At 42.3% G+C, this 23,090-nt stretch overlaps 1 protein-coding gene across 1 annotated transcript in view; it reads left to right on the top strand.

Annotated features, from left to right (window-relative positions):
* Positions 1-23,090, top strand: part of MYRFL (myelin regulatory factor like) — a 260,028-nt gene that overhangs the window by 135,465 nt on the left and 101,473 nt on the right. Inside the window, exons 4-8 of the mRNA XM_069764614.1 lie at positions 438-675; positions 7,000-7,091; positions 13,090-13,240; positions 19,962-20,157; positions 22,952-23,028. Of these exons, the coding sequence (XP_069620715.1) occupies positions 438-675; positions 7,000-7,091; positions 13,090-13,240; positions 19,962-20,157; positions 22,952-23,028 (754 nt within the window). The remainder of the gene's footprint in view (positions 1-437; positions 676-6,999; positions 7,092-13,089; positions 13,241-19,961; positions 20,158-22,951; positions 23,029-23,090) is intronic.

Here is a 23,090-nt window from a genome sequence, read left to right as displayed (position 1 = left end):
GTAATCTGAAATGCAGCAGTGTTTCAGAGAAAATCAGCAGGAGACTATAGGCAGAGACCTGTCTGATGCGATCCCTACCCAAGTCTAGTTGATTGACCAGTCTCTCTCATGCATTTACATAGGGAGAGACCTGTCTATTACCTGGAGCAATGCAGGGATGAACTGGCAGAGAATTGCACCAGAATAATCAGGTGTCTACTATCCCCCAGCGGCCTTTTCAGTCCATGTCCTCTCTGAAATGCCAGAACACTTTGGAGAAAACCAAACCTGCCAGTAATTCTGCAGCTCTGTTCTAATTCTGCCTGTGATGTGGCCAGGCGTTGATTCTCACTGCCTGTGATTGGCAGCATGTATCTAATGACAGGTTCTCCTTAATAAAAATGGCCATCAGAGGTATAAGGATCACAAAATCTCCTCAGCATGTCTTTCTATTTCAGGTCGAATCCACCCTACTTACTGGCCTAATGGACTACAACCCTCAATTTCCACAAATTCTTCAGGATCCTGCAGACACACGGAGCAGTCACCAAACCATGGCGGCCATTCCCTTCCCGCGTTACAGAACACTTGTATGAAAGTGACCAGCCAAGGATTAGCTTGGAATGGCTCTTCTTCGCCATCTTGCATGGAATATAACAATCCGTATATTCAGCAGAGCGTCTCTCCCAGCAGCAGGTAGCATTAAGCCACTATAGTGTGATTCTTATGCTTGATGATCAGTACTTGCTCAGAATCCCATACATGTCTATGGGACATGACATAGTTAATTCTGTGATGTAAATTGTGCAGATAGATTCATATTATGGCTATATTTAAATAGAGCTAATTCATTGTCCATTTGAACATTTGTTTAAATGGCTAAAACTTTGCATGACCAGACACCACAGTTTTATACAGTAGGTCTATGCGTATTGTCTGCCTATAGGCCATTCATTGTGTACATTTGGAAGCAGGAAACACACAAGTTTTTTTACCACTAGATGGCACTGTAGTAATAGACCTCATTGTCTTTCCTAAATATGCCCTCTAGCAGGTTTTTGGCTTGCAATATTTTCCCATAGAGCTGCAGAAAATGATAGGCAAATAATTGGCACAAGTAACACACCATGTACAAACCTAGAGCAGATTTCTCTTTTTATAAAAATGCTATCAAAATTAAAGAAAGATTTCCTTTTAGATTGTGAGGAAATGACTAAACCATTTCCATCTGACCTCATTTTTTTCTCATGTTGTACTAAATATTTAACTGCAGCAGATGTGATAAATAACAAAATAAAGTTCAATCACCTCTTCTTTCCTGTAGCAATCCAGTGTAGAAGTAACCGACCAGCAGTCCCCCCGGTCTTTATTTACAAGCGGCATATACGTAGTCGCTGCAGCTTTCAAGCGCCATATTACAGGTAGCATGGCTCCTATCACTGAGCAATGATGCCAGTAATATGGCACGTGACCACTGAGGCAACTGACTGGCTAGTACCAACCACTTGTAAGATGTTACGTTATCACGTATGCTGTGGTTTCAAATTCTTCTCAAAGGCTACAGTGGCTTGCGAAAATATTCACCCCCTTGACGTTTTACCTATTTTGCTACATTACAACCTGTGTGAAAATATTTTTGTAATCTGATTTGCTTGTGATGCATCAGCATGAAATGTCTTGGTGAAGTGAAGTGAGAAAAATATAGGCATAAATTACATTTATGGGATCAAACAACTAAACTTTGGCATGTGCATATGTATTCACCCCTTTTGCTATGAATACACTAAAAATTTCTGGTGCAAGCAATTAAATTCACAAGTCACATGCCTAGTGACAGGAAGTCCACCTACGTACAATCTAAGCGTCACATGGTTTGTCAGTATATACTGCACACACCTTTTCTAAAAGGCCACAGAGGCTGCAACACCACTAAGCAAGATGCACCATTAACCAAACAACACCATGAAGAACAAGGAGATCTCCAAACAAGTCAGGGACAAAGTTGTTCAGCAGTACAAGTCAGAGTTGGGTTATAAAAAAATATACCAATCTCTGATGATCCACCGGAGCACCATCAAATCCATTATCATCAAATGGAAAGAACATGGTTCTACAAAAAACCTGCCAAGATAGAATCACCCACCAAAACTCTCAGCCCGGGCAAGGAGGGCATTAATCAGAGAGGCAGCACAGATACCAAAGGTAACCCTGAAGGAGTTGCAGAGTTCCCAAGTGGAGACTGGAGTATTTGTTCATACAGCCACAAAAAGCCGTATATGTGGCACCCTAGGAGTCCGGTTGCCACAGTGGCATTGCCTCCCTCACAGAGGGTGATGTCATGCCTGGAAGCAAGGAGGGGTCCCCTTACCAGGCAACACCAGCATCCAACACTTTTCCTACTCCAGACCAGAAGGGGGAGCTCTAACACCCGGTTTCAGGGGAGCTTCCCTATAAGTTCTGGCCTGGAGGTGGAATTAGTTAGTCTGAATCGAGTCTGAGAGTGAGAGGAGAGCAGACGAGGAGAACCTGGAGAGTGGAGCTGTAGCCAAGCTCACCCCAGACCAGAGCGCTGACAAAGAGGACACCAGAGTCCTTGGCTGTGTGGGTGCTGTAAGCCCTGACAGCCGTATCTGAAGGGCAGGGGACAGCAAGCTCCCTGGCCACGCCAAACACCCGGAGGCACCCCAGCAGACAAGAGCCCGGGGCTGCCAGTGAGAAGGCAGCGCTCGTGATTGGCTCACGCTGTCTGCAATACAGGTTAGAAGCAACATGCAGGAGAGGAACTTGAGCAGAGCTTTAAGCAGCAAGGACCTAAGAGAGAGCGCAGCAGGAAGGCAAATGAACGCACGTGGCTAGGTGGATCTTTAAGTTGCTTCCAGGCTGCCTGAACCCCATCATCACCTGTTACCTGTGTCCTGGACTGCGCCTTCAGCTACCAAGTAAAGGTAAAGAAAACTACAGTCCTTGTGTCCTCCAGTCATTTCCCGCACCCTCAGTCCTGCACCCCAACGTCCACGATCCCCTTACAAAACTATACCGGTAGCCCCGGGTCCCCGCTCCACCTGTGGAGAGCAGAACCATCCCAGCTGCATCACCATCGGCCCCAGCGGTCTCCTTAAGCAGCGTCAGCCACTCATTCCCGAACATCACAGATGGCGTCATGCTAAATCCCCTACGAACCTTCCCTCATCATTTTTATTGTGCACCCAGGGCCACCGACTGGGTCACTGCTGCCGTGACAACCCCCTGAAGAACTGCCAATCTGGCCTGAGTACCCTGCGGCCCTAGCGGGCGTCGCATATACTCCATCAAGCTAGCCTTTACGGTAGAGTGGTCAGAAAAAAGCCTTTACTTACACACAAAAAGTGAAAGGCTAATTTTGAGTTTGCTAAAAGACATGTGGGAGACTCCCCAAAATAATGGAGTAAGGTGCTGTGGTTATATGAGACCAATAATGGTCTCAAGGTAAATGGTCACCAAGGTAAACACTATGTCTGGCCCCAAACCAACACAGCTCATCACCCCAGGAACACCAGTGAAACATGGTGGCGGCAGTATCATGCTGTAGGGAATTTTTTCAGCAGCAGGGACAAGGAAAAGGGTCCGAGTCGAGTGAAAGATGGATGGTGCAAAATACAGGGACATTCTTGAGCAAAACCTGTTTCAGTCTGTCAGTGATTTGAGACAGAGATGAAGGTTCACCTTCCAGCAAGACATTGACCCAAAGCATACTGCTAAAGCACTCGAGCGGTTTAAGGGGAAACATATAAATGTTTTGGAGTGGCCTAGTCATAGCCCATACCTTAATCAAACTGAGAATCTGTGGTCAGACTTGAAGATCATTGTTCACCAGAGGAAACCATCTAACTTGAAGTAGCTTGAGCAGTTTTTCATTTAGGAATCGGCATAAGTCCCAGTGGCAAGATGTGAAAAGCAAATCGAGATTTATCCAAAGCGATTTGCAGCTGTAATTGCAGCAAAAGGAGGCTCTATAAAGTACTGATTTTAGGGAGTGACTGCTTTCACTGTAGATAACCCCTCTAAAGAGCAAACAAAGAAAGTAGCGTGTAAAGGCAAGAATCACCATTGAATATTCAAGATTTAACAGAATTATCTTTATTCAAAGTTAGATAAGCAAAACAAGATGTGATTTAAAAAACAATTAAAAAACCCAAAGGTTTATAGATGAACAACAACATGGAAGGTCATATAAGTACCCTCCAGACTCCTCCATAATGTGCAGCGGGAGTGTGCTGAGGTCAAGCACAAAATTAGAATATCATCAAAAGTTAATATATTTCAGTTCTTCAATACAAAAAGTGACAATCATATATTATATAGAGTCATTACAAACAGAGTGATCTATTTCAAGTGTTTATTACTATTAATGCTGATGATTATGGCTTACAGCCGATGACAACCCAAAAGTCTTTATCTCAGTAAATTAGAATAATGAACAAAAACACCTGCAAAGGCTTCTTAAGCATTTAAAAAGGTCCCTTAGTCTGTTTCAGCAGGCTCCACAATCATGGGGAAGACTGCTGACCTGACAGATGTCCAGAAGGCAGTCATTGACGCACTCCACAAGGAGGGTAAGCCACAAAAGGTCATTGGTAAACAAGCTGGCTGTTCACAGAGTGCTGTATCCAAGCATATTAATGTAAACTTGAGTGGAAGGAAAAAGTGTGGTAGAAAAAGGTGCACAAGCAACTGGGATAACCGAAGCCTTGAAAAAATTGTTAAGAAAAGGCCACTCAAAAATTTGGGGGAGATTTACAAGGAGTGGTCTGCTGCTGGAGTCATTGCTTCAAGAGCCACCACACACAGACGTATCCAAGACACGGGCTACAAGTGTCGCATTCCTTGTGTCCAGCCACTCATGACCAATAGTCAACGCCAGAAGTGTCTTATCTGGGCCAAGGAGAAAAAGAACTGGACTGTTAATCAGTGGTCCAAGGTGTTGTTTTCAGATGAAAGTAAATTTTGCATTTCATTTGGAAATCAAGGTCCCAGAGTCTGGAGGAAGAGTGGAGAGGCCACAGTCCAAGCTGCTTAAGGTCTAGTGTGAAGTTTCCACAATCAGTGATGGTTTGGGGAGCCATGTCATCTGCTGGTGTAGGTCCACTGTGTTTTATCAAGACCAAAGTCAGCGCAGCCGTCTACCAGGACATTTTAGAGCACTTCAAGCTTACCACTGCCAACAAGCTTTTTGGAGATGGAAATTTAATTCTCCAGCAGGACTTGGCACCTGTCCACACAGCCAAAAGTACCAATACCTGGTTTAAAAACAACAGCATCACTGTGCTTGATTGGCTAGTAAATTTGCCTGACCTTAACCTCATAGAGACTCTATGGGGTATTGTCAATAGGAGATGAGAGACACCAGACCCAACAATGCAGACGAGCTGAAGGCTGCTATCAAAGCAACCTGGGCCTCCATAAAACCTCATCAGTGCCACAGGCTGATCACCTCCACGCCAAGCCGCACTGATGCAGTATTTGATGCAAAAGGAAACACGATCAAGTATTGAGTACATTTCCTGAACATACATTTCAGTAGGCCAACATTTCAGATTTTAAAATGATTTTTCAAGTTGATGTTATAAAGTATTCTAATTTACTGAGATAATGACTTCTGGGTTTTCATTGGCTGTAAGCCATAATCATCAACATTAACAGAAATAAACACTTGAAATACATCACTCTGTTTGTAATAACGCTATATAATATATAAGTTTCACTTTTTTATTGAAGAACTGAAGTAAATTAACTTTTGATGATATTCTAATTTTGTGAGAAGCACCTGCAATGTAGTGTCTGTGAAGCAGCCCTACAAATCCAACTTCCGTATATACTCGTGTATAAGCTGAGATTTTCAGCACATTTTTTTGTGCTGAAAATGCCCCCCCCCCCCCTCGGCTTATACACGAGTCATTGTCCAGAAAACTGGCAGAGGAGGGGAGCGGCGGAGCATCGGCAGGAGCCGGCTAACAGAAGATATCATACTCACCCTCCTTGTGCCGTCGCTGCATCGCCGTCCTGGCACCGGCAACTCTTCCTGTGCTGAGCGGTCACCACTCATTAAGGTAATGAATATGCACACCTCTGCACTTCCATAGGTGTGGAGCTCATATTCATTACCTTAATGAGCGGTACCACATGACCGCTCAACACAGGAGAGCTGCCGTGTTGGGACAACGGAGATGCAGCGATGATGCGAGGAGGATGAGTAGGAAGGGGGGTTTGAGCCATGCATACAATGATGGGTGAGCCATGCGGGACCGGGGGGAGCCATGCATACAACAGGGGGAGCCACACATACCAGGACAGGACGGGGGGAGCCACACATAGCAGGACAGGATGGGGGAGCCACACATATCAGGACAGGATGGGGGAGCCACACATATCAGGACAGGACGGGGGAGCCACACATAGCAGGATAAAACGGGGGAGTCACATACCAGGACAGGACAGGGAAGTCACATACCAGGACAGCGACGGGGGAAGCCACGCATAGCAGGACAGGGATGAGGGGACAACCAGCTTATACTCGAGTCAATAAGCTAATCCAGTTTTCCGTGGCAAAATTAGGTGCCTTGGCTTATACTCGGGTCAGCTTATACTCGAGTATATACGGTATATTGGGTAACAAATGGCGGTATATATGTATGCTAACATAAAATGTTTGAATAGCATATCTGCAATCTCTTGCGGAGTCTCATTTATATGCAAAATAGCATACGTTTTACAGCGACAAACCTGGACCCACAGTGATTTGAGGAAACCACCATTAGTTCACGTTAGTTTGTTGGAACTGAACTGTGCTTGAGTTGATCCAATAATGCTCTCAGTGTGAAAAACAAGAAAATCTTGTAGTTGATACCTTTTGAAACCCCTTTTTTCTTTTGAGTTGATCCCCACATCAGAATGTGACTCACTTATGGTCATAGCCATAGCCTTGTTAACCTGGTGTAAGTGTCCTACTTTCACAATTAACATCAGTGTAACTTTGCCATTAAGGTCTTCATTTTCTTCATCTAAGAAGAGGAAGCATGTACACTTGGAAGAAAGAGAGAACTGGTCACAGACCTGGAATATGGACACAAGAGAAAGTAATTATATATTCTGACTCTAACCGTTCAGTCGTGTACAACTCTTGGATGCTCTATAGACTGTTCCTTTCCTTGCTTCCTTGTTTTCGCAGCTTATTTAAATTGCTTGATCTTCACTCCCATTCTTGATTGAATCCATTTGACATGTCTCTGGTCTCCCATTTCCTTTTAGCATGGACCGTTCCGAGTAGCATTATATATATACTGTATACTGTATATATATATATATATATATATATATATACACAGTATATATAATGTATATATATAGATAGATAGATACCGTATTTTTCGCTTTGTAAGACGCTCCGGATTATAAGACGCACCCCAAATTTTGAGGAGAAAAATAGGAAAAAAACTTTTTTTAATAAATTGGTGGGGCGTCTTATAATCCATGCGTCTTATTACTCACCAGGGGTTGTGGCTGCAGCGGATCAGGGTCGGTGCTGGAGGCAGGAGTGGAGCATTGCTGCAGGCTGGGATGAGGGGGTCTGCAGGGGGGCTCCTGTGCTGCAGGCTGGGATGAGGGGGTCTGCAGGGGGGCTCCCATGCTGCAGGGCTGTCTCCGGGGCTGCAGGGCTGTCTCGGGGGCTGCAGGGCTGTCTCGGGGGCTGCAGGGCTGTCTCCGGGGCTGCGGGGGGCTCTGGCGACATTTTGTGAAAGACCAGAGCCCCCCGGCAGTTCGTCCATCCGTTCCTGTATGACTGACTCCGGGAAAATGGCCGCCGGAATCTCGAGAGATGAGATCTCAGCGCTGAAATCTCATCTCCCGAGATTCCGGCGGCCATTTTCCCGAAGTCAGTCATACTGGAACTAACTCCGGGAAAATGGCCGCCGGAATCTCGAGAGATGAGATCTCAGCGCTGAGATCTCATCTCTCGAGATTCCGGCGGCCATTTTCCCAAAGTCAGTCATACAGGAACGCATGGACGAACTGCCTGGGGGCTCTGGTCTTTCACAAAATGTCGCCAGAGCCCCCCGCAGCACCTGAGTTTCCAGGATCTCCCAGGACAGCAGCGGGCAGCAGCGGACAACCGCGGCAGCGGTGGCGGGCAATAGCGGTGGCGGGCGGCGGCGGGCAGCAGCGGACACCCCCTCATCCCAACCTGTAACGGTAAGCGGTATATCCGCTTTGTAAGATGCACCCCCATTTCCCCCCAAATTTGGGGGAAATAAAGTGCGTCTTACAAAGCGGAAAATACGGTAGATATTTTTGTCTTTTACATTTTAAAGTGGGAGGATGCAAAAGTTTGGGAACCCTGCATGTTTAGTACCAAGTAGCACCCCTTTTGAAAGTATCACATCTTATAAATGCTTTTTGTAGCCAGTCAAGAATTTATAATTCTTATTTGAGGGATTTTCAGTCATTCTTCCCTGGAAAATTCTTCCAGTTCTGTGAGATTCCTGGTTTGTCTTGCATGCACTACTATTTTGAGGTCTAGCCACAGATTGTCAATGATATTCAAATCACGGGATGGTGAGGGCCATTGTAAAACCTTCAGTGCCTTTTAAGGTAGTCTATTGTAGATTTTGACATGTGTTTAGGATCATTACCCATTTGTAGAAGCCATCCTCTTTTCATCTTCAGCTTCTTTACAGATGGTGTTATGTTTGCATCAAGAATTTGTTGAAATTTCATTGAATCCATTCTTCCCTCTACCCGTGAAATGTTCCCTGTGCCATTGGCAGCAACACAATCCAAAAGTATTATTGATTCACCACCATTCTTAATGGTTGATGAAATGTTCTTTTCCTGAAATCCTGTACCTTTTTTTCTCCACACATACCTTTGATCATTGTTGGCCAATGATCAAACCTCATCGATCCACAGGACTTCTTTCCAAAATGTATCAGACTTGTTTAGATGTTCTTTTGCATACTTCCGATGCTGAATTTTATGGTGAGGACGCAGGAGAGGTTTTCTTCTCATGACTATTCCATGAAGGCCATATTTGTGCAGGTGTCTCTGAACAGTAAAACAATGTACAACTCCAGAGTCTGCTAAATCTTTCTGAATGTCTTTTGCAGTCAAGCAGGGGTTCTGATTTGCCTCTCTAGCAATACTACAAGCAGCTCTCACTGAAATTTTTCTTGGTCTTCCAGACCTTATCTTGACCTCCACTGTTCATGTTAACTGCTATTTCTTAATCACATTTTGAACTGAGGAAAGGCCAACTTGAAAATGCTTTGCTATTTTCTTATAGCCTTCTCCTGCTTTGTTGGCCTCCGCCATTCTCATTTTCAAAGTGCTATGCAACTGCTTAGAAGAACCCATGGCTGCTGTTTTTTGGCTGCTTTACACACTTCTTCTCTTGTATAAATATTTAAAATAAGTGTTATATATATATATACAGTCATGGCCAAAAGTATTGACACCCCTGCAATTCTGTCAGATAATACTCATTGTCTTCCTGAAAATGATTGGAAACACAAATTATTTGGTATTATTATCTTCATTTAATTTGCCTTAAATGAAAAAACACAAAAAGAATTGTCCTAAAGCCAAATTGGATATAATTCCACACCAAACATAAAAAAGGGGGTGGACAAAAGTATTGGCACTGTTCGAAAAATTATGTGATGCTTCTCTAATTTGTGTAATTAACAGCACTTGTAACTTACCCGTGGCACCTAATAGGTGTTGGCAATAACTAAATCACACTTGCAGCCAGTTGACATGGATTAAAGTTGACTTAACTGCTGTCCTGTGTCCTTGTGTGTACCACATTGAGCATGGAGAAAAGAAAGAAGACCAAAGAACTGTCTGAGGACTTGAGAAACCAAATTGTGAGGAAGCATGAGCAATCTCAAGGCTACAAGTCCATCTCCAAAGACCTGAATGTTCCTGTGTCTACCGTGCGCAGTGTCATCAAGAAGTTTAAAGCCCATGGCACTGTGGCTAACCTCCCTAGATGTGGACGGAAAAGAAAAATTGACAAGAGATTTCAACGCAAGATTGTGCAGATGTTGGATAAAGAACCTCGACTAATATCCAAACAAGTTCAAGCTGCCCTGCAGTCCGAGGGTACAACAGTGTCAACCCGTACTATCCGTCGGCGTCTGAATGAAAAGGGACTGTATGGTAGGAGACCCAGGAAGACCCCACTTCTTCCCCGAGACATAAAAAAGCCAGGCTGGAGTTTGCCAAAACTTACCTGAAAAAGCCTAAAACGTTTTGGAAGAATGTTCTCTGGTCAGATGAGACAAAAGTAGAGCTTTTTGGGCAAAGGCATCAACATAGAGTTTACAGGAGAAAAAAAAGAGGCATTTAAAGAAAAGAACACGGTCCCTACAGTCAAACATGGCGGAGGTTCCCTGATGTTTTGGGGTTGCTTTGCTGCCTCTGGCACTGGACTGCTTGACTGTGTGCATGGCTTTATGAAGTCTGAAGACTACCAACAAATTCTGCAGCATAATGTAGGGCCCAGTGTGAGAAAGCTGGGTCTCCCTCACAGGTCATGGGTCTTCCAGCAGGACAATGACCCAAAACACACTTCAAAAAGCACTAGAAAATGGTTTGAGAGAAAGCACTGGAGACTTCTAAGGTGGCCAGCAATGAGTCCAGACCTGAATCCCATAGAACACCTGTGGAGAGATCTAAAAATGGCAGTTTGGAGAAGGCACTCTTCAAATATCAGGGACCTGGAGCAGTTTGCCAAAGAAGAATGGTCTAAAATTCCAGCAGAGCATTGTAAGAAACTCATTGTTGGTTACCGGAAGCGATTGGTCACAGTTATTTTGGCTAAAGGTTGTGCAACCAAGTATTAGGCTAAGGGTGTCAATACTTTTGTCTGGCCCATTTTTGGAGTTTTGTGTGAAATGATCAATGTTTTGCTTTTTGCTTCATTCTCTTTTGTGTTTTTTCATTTAAGACAAATTAAATGAAGATAATAATACCAAATCATTTGTGTTTGCAATCATTATCAGGAAGAAAATGAGTATTATCTGATAGAATTGCAGGGGTGTCAATACTTTTGGCCATGACTGTATATATATATATATATATATATATATATATATATATATATATATATATATATATATATATATATATATATATATATATAAATATCCAAAAATGAGGCAGCACTCCATAGCAAATGTCAAAAAACGTGCAGGGTTTAATTTACCCACATATTGTGCAACGTTTTAGCTCGCAATGAGCTTTTCTCAAGGCTTGAGAAAAGCTCATTGCGAGCTGAAACGTTGCACAATATGTGGGTAAATTAAACCCTGCACGTTTTTTGACATTTGCTATGGAGTGCTGCCTCATTTTTGGATATTTATAAATGTGGATGATCGCTGGACAGATCGTCTTGGGGCTCTGCACCTGAAGATAAGTATTTCTGTGCTGTTCCTTTTCTTTTTTGAGATATATATATATATATATATATATATATATATATATATATATATATATATATATATATATATATATATATATAATACTTATTTTATATATTTATATAAGAAAAAGCAGTCTGGATCACCAAATGCTATAAATATCCCCAAAAATATATTTCCTGCTCCTAATGTCACGGCTGTCGCATACAGGTCCCATCATTGCATGAAGTTACCTATTTGGTTGATTCTTTACCCTGGATTTTTTTTTTCTAGACAATTTCTCTTAGGTCTATTATAAACAGAATTGTATACTTATATATTATTCATGAGTTAATTATTGATTTATTTTTGGTCACATTACTGTTTTGGTACCTAATATATATGTCAGTGAATCTTATGGCTTCTTTAGATCTTTATATGAGTTTATGCATCTTGGACTGATTAGATTATTGTCATTTTCTCCATGCTTTTCCATATTTATACAGTTTAATGCATTATTGTGGGTTACTTCAGCGTGCACATTAGAAGAGGGGTGTTGGTTCTTATGTAGACACATCCTATGTTGTATTTTTTTAATTGTTTTTATTATGTGTGTTCATATTGTGTAAATAAGAAAAAAAAAGTATTGGTTATTTATTACATTTGTTGATCCTGACCGCTTTACACAATTCTTTTCTTACATACATGCTTAGTTTAGGTGTGTAGTTAGCTATATTAGTGGTGCCCTCAGCTTCCCATGCCTAGCATTTTTTCATATATAACTTATTATTAATTATCTGTTAGGCTGCATTTTATGGAATGGATTCTACTGTCCTCTTCCCTCTGTACCAGTTTGTCATTGTTAGTTTTGTTTACTGTAAGGCTACGTTCACATTGGCGTTCCGCCAATGTGCGTCGCTGTTGCGCCGGCGACGCGCCGGCGACGCAGCGGCGACGCAGCGGCGACGCGCCCCTATGTTTTAGGCTACGTTCACATTAGCGTTGCGCCGCCGTGCGTCGGCGACGCAACGCGCGACGCACGCTAAAACGCGCGCATCGTTTTCCGACGAAAATCGGACGCACAGAAAATGCTACAAGTAGCGTTTTCTTGCGTCCGACGCTAGCGTCGGAAACGACGCACGTGGCGAAAAACGCCACCAAAACGACGCACGCGTCCCCTATGTTAAACATAGGGGCGCGTCGCCGCTGCGTCGCCGCTGCGTCGCCGGCGCGTCGCCGGCGCAACAGCGACGCACATTGGCGGAACGCCAATGTGAACGTAGCCTAACATAGGGGACGCGTGCGTCGTTTTGGTGGCGTTTTTCGCCACGTGCGTCGTTTCCGACGCTAGCGTCGGACGCAAGAAAACGCTACTTGTAGCATTTTCTGTGCGTCCGATTTTCGTCGGAAAACGACGCACGCGTCGCAAAACGCGCGCGTTTTTGCGCGCGTTTGCGCGTTTTAGCGTGCGTCGCGCGTTGCGTCGCCGACGCACGGCGGCGCAACGCTAATGTGAACGTAGCCTAAGTGATATTTGTGTTTTGATGTAACCCCGTCTAATGTACAGCACCACGAAATTATTGGTGCTATATAAAATAATAGTAATAATAATACTGTGTACTGTGCCTTATCCAGCTGTTTTATACTAATGATGACTATGTTGTTCTTATTATAGCACCCCCTGCTGATTGCATGGTGGACATGCACGGATATGAAAGTGATGGGCAGACAGTATCTTCCATTGACAAATGTTATCAGTCACTAACGTGGAAGCCCTACCAGACCTCATATTGGAGTAGTCTGTATAATGCACATTCCGAGCAAATGTAAGAAATTAATTAAATAAAAAGGGTTACAATGTGTTGGAATAATGCTTTTTAGGCCGGGGTCACACTTGCAAATGTGATGCGAGAAACTCGCATGAGTCTCTTGCATCAATACCTGGCACTGCCGCCGACACTCGGACCGGAGTGTGCGGCTACATAGAAATACATGCAATCGCATGCTACGGTCCGAGCGCCGGCGGCAGTGCCAGGTATTGATGCGAGAGACTCGCGCAAGTTTCTCGCATCACACTTGCAAGTTTGACCCCGGCCATATTGTGTATGCTGCATCAACTAGTATTTACTACTGTTTATTAGTGCATTAGTTTCTGTCTCCAGCAATAGTGTTATATTGCCAGTTAAAGCATTGTTAAAAAAGAACCAGGAAGTTCAGTGTGTGTGTAGCACACTTTACTTTCACTTTACAAGCTGACAAATAAGAAGCTAAGATCCTAAGCTATATGAAATACCAGTTGTAAGCTGTATTATCTTTGTTTCTGAATAAATATATATTTACTGTACAGAGTTTACCAATATGATGGTAGATAAATGTAAATGCATACCTGTTGGCAGGGGCAAAATAGGTGAGTTCTTTTGTGTAGCAGCTTAATGTGACGGCAAAGGAGTTGCATCACTGAGTTACCATACAGCTTGTTGACATTTTTTTTCTAGGTTGTATTATAAGAATCTATTAGTGGGCAATCATGTGCTGTCTTTCAGCCTGTACAACTAGCTGGTATGGGTATTTATGTGGAAAGCTAAGGGAAATATTAAATTTAGTGGGTTTCAATGAGCTTTATTGTTATACTTTTAGTGTATTTTTGAGTGCTGTATTTTGTGGATCCGCTTTCAAAAGCCAAAGTGGAGAGTGATTTTAGTTCTGGCACATGTACATGGCGTGATTATCCATTTCTTTGAATGGGTTGCATATGTAATGTAACATTTGTCCTGCAATGGCTGCAGCAGGAGAAATGTGTGATGAAACTTTCCCCAGCATTTTATTCAATTTGTGAGTTTACAGAAACTGGACCTGCGATCTTATTGCCAGATTCTTGGTTAGTTAACCCCTTTATCCCTGAAGGAGGTTTGCACGTTAATGACCAGGCCAAGTTTTACAATTCTGTCCACTGTCACTTTATGAAGTAATTGGAAATTTCGGGAAAACTTAGAAAATTTCGCAATTTTCTAACTTTGAATTATCGTGCCCTTAAATCATAGAGATATGTCACACAAAATAGTTAATAAGTAACATTTCCCACGTCTACCTTATATCAGCACAATTTTGGAACCAATTTGTTTTTTGTTAGGAAGTTATAAGAGTTAAAAGTTGACTAGCGATTTTTCATTTTTCCAACAAAATTTGCAAAACCATTTTTTTAGGGACCACATCACATTTGAAGTCACCCAAAAGTGACACTATTCTAAAAACTGCACCCCTCAAGGTGCTGAAAACCACATTCAAGAAGTTTATTAACCCTTCAGGTGCTTCACAGGAATTTTTGGAATGTGCAAAAAAATTAACATTTAACTTTTTTTCACAAAAAATTTACTTCAGATCCAATTTTTTTTTAAATTTTGACAAGGGTAACAAAAAAGATGGAGCGCAAAATTTGTTGTGTAAATTCTCCTAAGCATGCCGATACCCCATATGAGGGAGAAAACCACTGTTTGGGCGCACAACAGAGATTGTAAGGGAAGGAGCACAATTTGTCTTTTTGAATGCAAAATTTGCTGGAACAATTGGTGGATGCCATGTCGCATTTGGAGAGCCTCTGATGTGCCTAAACAGTGAAAATCTGAACCGAGTGACACTATTTTGGAAACTAGACCCCTCCGGGAACTCATTTAGATGTGTGGTGAGCACTTTGAACCCTCAGGTGCGTTACAGAATTTTATAACGTTGAGCTGTGAAAATAAAAAAAAATCTAATTTTCCCCACAAATATGGTTTAGCTCCAAATGTTGCATTCTCATAAGGGTAACAGGAGAAATTGCACCATACAATTGTTATGCAAATTTTCCTGAGTATTCGGATACCCAATATGAGGGAGAAAACTACGGTTTGGGTGCACGGCAGATCTCGGAAGGGAAGGAGCATCATTTGACTTTTTGAATGTAAAATTTCCTGGAATAAGTAGTGGATGTCATGTCCCATTTGTAGAGCCCCTAATGTGCCTAAACAGTGGGAATCCCCCACAATTGACCATAATTTGGAAACTGGACCCCTTAGGGAATGTATTTAGATGTGTGGTGAGCACCTTAAACCTCCAGTTGCTTCACAGAGGTTTATAACATTGAGCCGTGAAAATAATAAAATTACATTTTCCTCACAAAAATGTTATTTTTAGCTCCACATTTTGCTTTTTCACAAATGCTGAGTATGCCAATACCCCATATGTGGTGGAATACTACTTTTGATGCACAGTGCAAAGCTCAGAAGGGAAGAGGTGCCATATTGGAGTACAGTGTTTTGCTGGAATGGTTTGAGGGTGCCATGTCACATTGGCAGAGCCCCTGAGGTGCCAGAACAACGGAAACCCCCTGTAATGCTGCTGCAGTGCAGTATAGCGCAACTTCCACCAGGGGGGAGCACACACAGAGTAGCACCACAGAGCAGTAGCACAGGAGCCACCAAGTGGCGAGAGAGTGGTCAGACAAGCCGAGTCAAAAACAGTCAAAAGCAGAAGTACCAGAGGTTGCAGCAGTACATGTGGTCAGGAACAAGCCAGGGGATTCAGCAACAGTTGGAAGCGGATAAGACAAAGACAGAAGGCAGAAGCAAGTCAGAATAGAAGTCAAAACCAGGGAATCAAACAAACTTACAGGGAAACACTGGGAAAGGGCAGACAGAGGGAGTCAACAGACACGGGGCAAGTCAGGGATCACAGCAGGACAAATCAAGATCTACCAGAGTCAGGTACACACGCCGAAGGCAGAACTATAGGTGACACCACCAGCAGGATGCATTGGAGCTAAATAGCAAACCTGAACCCAGAATGAGGCAGAGCAAAGTTAACCCTTGACATGATCTGTCCGAGAAAAGGGCAGACAGGATAAAACCCCGGAATGGATCATGACACCCCCTATATGTAAACTCATTTTACAAACTACATTGCCCAATGAATTCATCTAGAGGTGCAGTGATCATATTGACACCACATGTGCCTCACATTTTATACTACTGAGCAGTGAAGAAAGAATAAATTACATTTTTACCACTAAAATGTTGTTTTAGGGCCAAATTTTAAATTTTTCTTAGGGGTAATAAGATTTTTTTTTACAACAAACTAAGGTCCATATTTTCAGACACAGTGCAAAGTTCAGAAGGCAAGGAGTGCCAGATTTTTCTGTTATGGTTTGCAAGTGACATGACCCCCTGGGAGAGGCCATAAGGTGGCAGAACAGCAGAACCCACATAACTGACCCCATTTTACAAACTTTATCACTCAATTAATCTAGGGTTGCAGTGATTATATTGACACCACGGGTGTGTCAAAGAATTTTTTACCATTGTGCAGTGAAGAAAAAAAATCTACATTTTTAGGCCCCTTTCACACATCAGTCCTTTGCCGTCAGTCTCAATCCGGCAAATGTTGAAAAAAACGGATCCGACAAAGGTTGCCACCGGATCCTTATTTTTCTCATAGACTTGTATTAGCGATGGATTGCGATGGATGGCCTCACGTTTCATCCGTTTTTCGCCGGATCCGTCGAAAATAGTTTTTACGGTGGCAGGAGAAAACAGACATAGTAACGTTTTTTATGTCCGTCGAGAAAATGGATCCGTTGCCTTCCGACGTTTACTAGAATGGAAGCCTATGGCGCCGGATCCGTCAAATGATGGAATCCGGTGACGGATTAACTGAGCATGCTCCGATTTTTTTTAGGATCTAATTAGCTGGATCTGGTGAAAAAGCGGATCCGTCGGTCAGTTTTTCACAATCTGCGACGGATCCGTTTTTTTCAACATTCGACAGATTGTGAATTATGGCAAAAAACTGATGTGTGAAAACAGCCTTAGCATCAAAATTTAGTTTTAGCCCCAGATTTTACATTTTCATACAAAAAGTGGGTAAAAATGGCACCAAAATTTGTCCCACAATTTCTACTAAACGTGGCAACACCGCATACATGGCTGTACACTATTACTTAGCCATACGGAGAGACTCAGGAGGAATGGAGCGTTATTTGCCTCCTGGGGCGCAGATGTTCCTAGAACAGTTTGCAGACTCCATATACAGAGCTCCTGATTGCTAAAAGAGCAGATTGCCCCCTCAAGAGACCCAATTTTGGAAATTATACTCCTTTGGGAATTTATCTACAGGTGTAGTGACGATTTTGACTCCATGGGTATTTTCAAGAAACAAGCAGCAATGAATGTTGCTGAGTGAAAATTGCAAACTGCCATGGTAGTGACCAATATGCTGTAGTGAGCAGTCTGTTGCACGCACCAGTACGTTGCAGTCACCAGTACGTTATGCCCAGCACGTGCTTCTGGAGGCATGCACCCGTAAGTTAGGCGATCTTTCATCGCTTCAGAAATGCCAAACATGGACGCTCTATGTGGTTTAGATACACTGTGGGGCTCAAAAGGGAGGGGGCATTTGGATTTGAAAGCGCAGAATTCGCTGGATTTCTTTTGGCGAGTGAGGAGCCATTTTACTTTTCCAGAGCCTTTGTGCTACCAGTAACGTGGAAGCCCTTTATATTTCCGTTAACAGATGAAAGACTTGAGTGAGGGCTTGCTTTTTTGTGGATTGAGTTGAAGGTTTTATTTGGAACATTTTACATAAAGTTTGGGATTACATTTATCTGGCGCTCTTCGCTTACCACTTACTTTGGGTAAGTAACTCTGAGGTAGCAGAGATACTCTGGTGTCTGTCTGGCCTCTGTTCAGCGGTGCCCTTCTTTTCAGAAGTGCATAAAACTGTATGATGGCACTTTTATGCAATCCTAAAAAGACTGACACCACCGGATCACTGCTCAGATGACGTGCACAGTGTTTCCATCTCCCTCATTATAGGGAATCTTCCGCCAGAGGTTCTGTCTGTATTTCAGAGTTTTACATGGAAAGCAGTAAGCGCTCAGCGCAGAGTACTGGATAAATGCGTGCCGTGTCTACTGCGATCTTTGGGAGGCAGAATGAAAAAATTAACAGCAGGTAAAGAATTGGATTTATTTATTTTTTACACCATTTTTCATGTGGTATAAGTGACTAGGTGACTTTATTCTTTGGGAAGGTGCGATTACAGCGATACCAGATTCATATTGGATTTTTATGTTGATAAGGCAGTTTTTTTCTTCGGGTCAGTACAATTTTAGTGATACCACATTTATATTGTTTATTTTATGTTTTGGCACTTTTATACAAAAAAAACTATTTTATGAAAAAAATTATTTTTTTTGCATCGCTTTATTCTGAGTAATAACTTTTTTATTTTTCCGCTGAAGGAGCTATACCATGGCTTGTTTTTTGCATGACAAGATAACGTTTTCAGCGGCACCATTTTTTTATATCCGTCTTTTTGATCGCGTTTTATTCTACTTTTTGTTCACTGGTATGATGATAAAGCATTGTTTTTTTCCCTTTTTTTTAATATGACATTCACTAAAGGAGTTAGCTCGTGGGACAGTTTTATAAGTAGAGTAATTCTGGATGCGGCGATACTAAATATGTGTACTTTTATTGTTTATATTTTTTCATACATATTGTATCATATTTATTTATGTATGCAATACCTTTTGATTTAAAAAAATAATAATTTTACAATGATTAAAAAAACATTTTTTACTTTTTTTTTAACTTTTTTACTTTGTCCCATTATGGAACTATCATTTTTTGCAAGCTGATTGCTTGTACAGCATGGGGATGCAGCAGCATCCCTGTGCTGTACAAACTGTCAACTCTGCACTGACAGAGAAAGTTGCTTATCATGCACTGTGCATGATCAGCAACTTTCCTAGCTCTGATGACCTGTATGTCGTCATGACGACATCGGGTCACCATGGCAATGATCGGGATTCCATGTCATGCCGCGGGGTCTCCGATCCAAGTACAGGGGGACTGTCATCCCCCTGCCTGCTAAATCTTTTATTTTAACTTTTCACTTGCTTCAATAGTCTCCATGGGAGACTAGAAGCTACGATCATCTGATAGCTTGTGCTACACACAACAGGGCTTCAGTCCTGCTCTGTTTAGGAGAAATGTTCACTTGCTATGAGCGCCGACCACTGGGTGGTGCTCATAGCTATTCGGCAATGACAATCACAGGAGCCTCCTGCAGACCCCGGGTTGTCATGCCAACTCAACGGTGGCCGGTGGTCATGTGACATAGGTGACGACAGGCGGGATTAATGACACGCTTCTGGCGCGAGCATGTTAAATGCCGCTGTCTGATATTGACAGCAGCATTTAACATGTTAACAGCTGCGGGTGGAACGCGATAGTAAATTGCAAAATTGCTTGTACCTATAAGCAGTATCTGAAAATATCCATCTGTGAAGATGGGAATAATCCTTTAAACTTTTTAATGATAGAGTTTACTAATAGAACAGTGTCTTCTTCATGATCATTCATGTATTTCTCATAAAATATACATAGTATACATTTTATATTCAAGCTCAGACACAAAGCTATTATAATTCATTTCTAATAAATCCTTGCAATATTTATATACTGTAATGACTTTGCCAGAATTGTTTAATCACCCTATTCTTTCTTATAGTCCTGCCGTGGGATATCAAGTAATTACCGACAAAGGATTTAACTTTTCTACAGTGGATGATGCATATGTATGCCAGAAAAAGAACCACTTTCAGGTGACAGCTCACATCCGAGTGCTTGGAAACCCCAAATATATAAAAACACAGTTGGGCTTGAATCCTGTTAACAGCTTTTATCTGAAAGTCTTTGGAGTAAAGGTAAGTGGCATATTACATATTTTTATATTTCTGGAATGATTTATTATATTATGATATAAGAAGTATTGAAAACCATGGCCTTTCTAAAGTAGGAGCTTGTGGGGAAACCAACACAAACATGGGTAGGATATGCAAAGTCCATGCAGATGGTTTTGTACCTATGATACCAGTAGATGGTTTTAACCACTGAGCCATAATTTTATATGAAATGGGGTGTTAGGTGTTGAGTTTCCACCGCTGCACAGGGGGAATCTCGAACCATGTCCACTTCGGTCTCCCATTCTCCTCCAGCCACAGTGGAACCTGCTCAGCAGAGACATCGGTCCCAGCGTCTGGCTCAAGCTCATACTGTGTGCTTGGTTATTGCTGCCTTTCCAGGCTCTGCCTTTGTAGCCAGCACTGATCAGCAGCGAGCAGGCCTTTCAGGGACTAAGTCCTACTTTTCTCATATTGAAAAGCACGGGACGACCTCCCATTGGAGGTCGGAGGTCACATGCTCAGGTCCTGTTGCGACTCCTGTTAGATCATCAGGAAGGTCCCAGAGCGCTACTGCTATAAAAAATTTGCATGGCCGCTCGGCCATGCGCTAGTGTAAACTTGCTGACGTGTGTGTGGATGTATGCCTGTCGATGGATGAAAGCTCCGAATCATTCCCATCCCTAGAGTTGTTGACTGCTCGCGAATGGTGGAAGCTACCTAGCGCCTGACAGTGCTATCCCGCACATCTAGCACACGATACTGCATCTGTTAGCAGTGACCGCCAGTGCGGCCCCGTGCGCTAATAGTGAACTTTCCTGGCCCAAGTTTGGGTGGTTAGTGGCGTCCGCCAGAGTGGCGCTGCACACACTCTTGTGCAGTAAATTCTTAGTTCAGATTAATCAATGACACCCCAGTAGCGGTGTCGAGTGCAAGAGGTCTAGAGGAACTCTTTCCCTGAGTCTTGGGACAGAGTTCTGTGACTCTTTGCTTGCACTCTTTGTGCGGTACAGCGACCCTGTAACGCAACAGGGTTCGCTTCCTTCAAACCGAGTGAAGCTAACCCGTGTGTATATTCACATTATACCACCATATAGTCCGTGCCTTTTCTGCACGGTGGACCCCGGACTGCGAACGCACCTAATATCCTCTCTAATTATTATTTGGTGTGTTCTGCCAGTCCTAACATGGGGCATCATACTTTGTGTTGTCTGTAAGTAGTGTATATTCGATCTCTACTACTAGAACGGACTGTAATACAAAATGTTTTTCTGCTTCACTCTCTAGTCTTAAGGGGCTCTGTTTGAAATAGGGAAGCTGGGCAAATGCCCATTTTTGTCATCTCCTAAATGCGGCTCTGGAATCCCAGTGCCATCTTTGAAATATCTGTTTCCTGATTATTTTTCTTTATCTACAATTATACTTCTTCCGTATGGATTATTTCTTGGATGAAAAATAAAGATTAAAATTATATTTGATGACAGTAAAAAAGTAACTATGAAACTGGGGCCAAATGGTTAAAAAATGTAGCAACATCATGAAAAATATAACAACATTATGAAGTGGAAGTTTGTTTTAACTTCGCTTAACTGATTTAAGGGGTCCTGTAAAATGTTTATCTTGCTGTGCGAAAAAATAAGCTAATTCTTAAAAAAAAGTAGCTCAGGAATTCTAGTATACAGTGAAAAAAAAGACGATGCAAGCTACTCACTTGCCTGGAGTAATTTTTGAATTGATTTTCAAACTTCAGAGAGATTCTTTCTTTTCTTTATAAGAGTAAAATCCTACTCTGCAGATTTTGTTGCAGAATTTTTTGTGACTGAAAATCAATTTTTATTTACTTGATGGGTTCTAACAGATGAATGGGGCAGTTACAGAACTTTCTGCCACAATTTCCACAACCCATGAAGCTACCCAAAGAGATTTTTAGAATGAATGTCTATGTGTAGCCCTAGCCTGAGACTGTCCAGTCAGTGCCGACTGAATCCCTCTATGTGAGGACACTCAATAATTACAAGATAATTTTGTAACTCCTAGTTATCAATTTTTTCACACATTTCCAGAAGGAATAAGAGAGTAACAACAAATTGCCAATACTATTGTTATTAATGGAAAAAGAAGTACGACAAAGAGCTGACGACAAGTCCTTTTAAAGGGAACCTGTCTAATGATTCACGCCGTCTGAACCGCAGGCAGCATGAATCAGAGGCCTGATCCTGCATAGCCACATCTAGAGTATTTCGTAAGCACTGCTGTGTTTCTGGGATTAAGTTGACTTGTCGCAGAGGTAATTGATACGTTAAATTATTAGCTAATCCTAAACATTCACATACTTTTGACCCATTTGTTTGAATTGGTTTCCTTTACCTACTTATAGTAATCGTGTAAAAATCTGATGTAGATTTAGGTAAAATTTATGCCAAAATGTGGAAAATTCAGAAGGGTTCACACACTTTCAAGCACCACTGTATATCCAAGTAAAATTTCTTCTCACTCGCTTAGCTTGCTTGAAAGTGAGCTGTCAGTCTAAAAAAGCCAGAAGGACTAGTGACTTTGTCACCATGCTTTCCTCTATGTTTTTCTCTGAAACTCTACAGCATCCCATAATAAAACCTAGATGATTGTAAATACGAAGTGGCCTCTGATTCGTGCTACCTGTAGTTCAGGCAGCGCGAATCAACTGCCAAGTTCCCTTTAAATAACACAAATGGGCAGAGTAAATAGCCCAGTAAATATAAGCCTTGGTACTGTATAAATGTACTCTCTATTCTGTATACAATTCCAGTATGCTAACACGCATTATTAAATCTTATTATAGGTAGAAGCTATGAACCAGACAATCACCATTGAACAGTCTCAGTCCGACCGCTCGAAGAGACCTTTCAATCCTGTTACGTAAGTTTCTTTCTTATTTCCCTCTTAGACACATCAGTGACCAAGATGTCTGTCACTTACGT

The sequence above is a fragment of the Ranitomeya imitator genome, chromosome 4 (assembly GCF_032444005.1).
Source record: "Ranitomeya imitator isolate aRanImi1 chromosome 4, aRanImi1.pri, whole genome shotgun sequence".
Lineage (NCBI taxonomy): Eukaryota > Metazoa > Chordata > Amphibia > Anura > Dendrobatidae > Ranitomeya > Ranitomeya imitator.
This window is presented reverse-complemented; position numbering and strand designations above follow the sequence as displayed.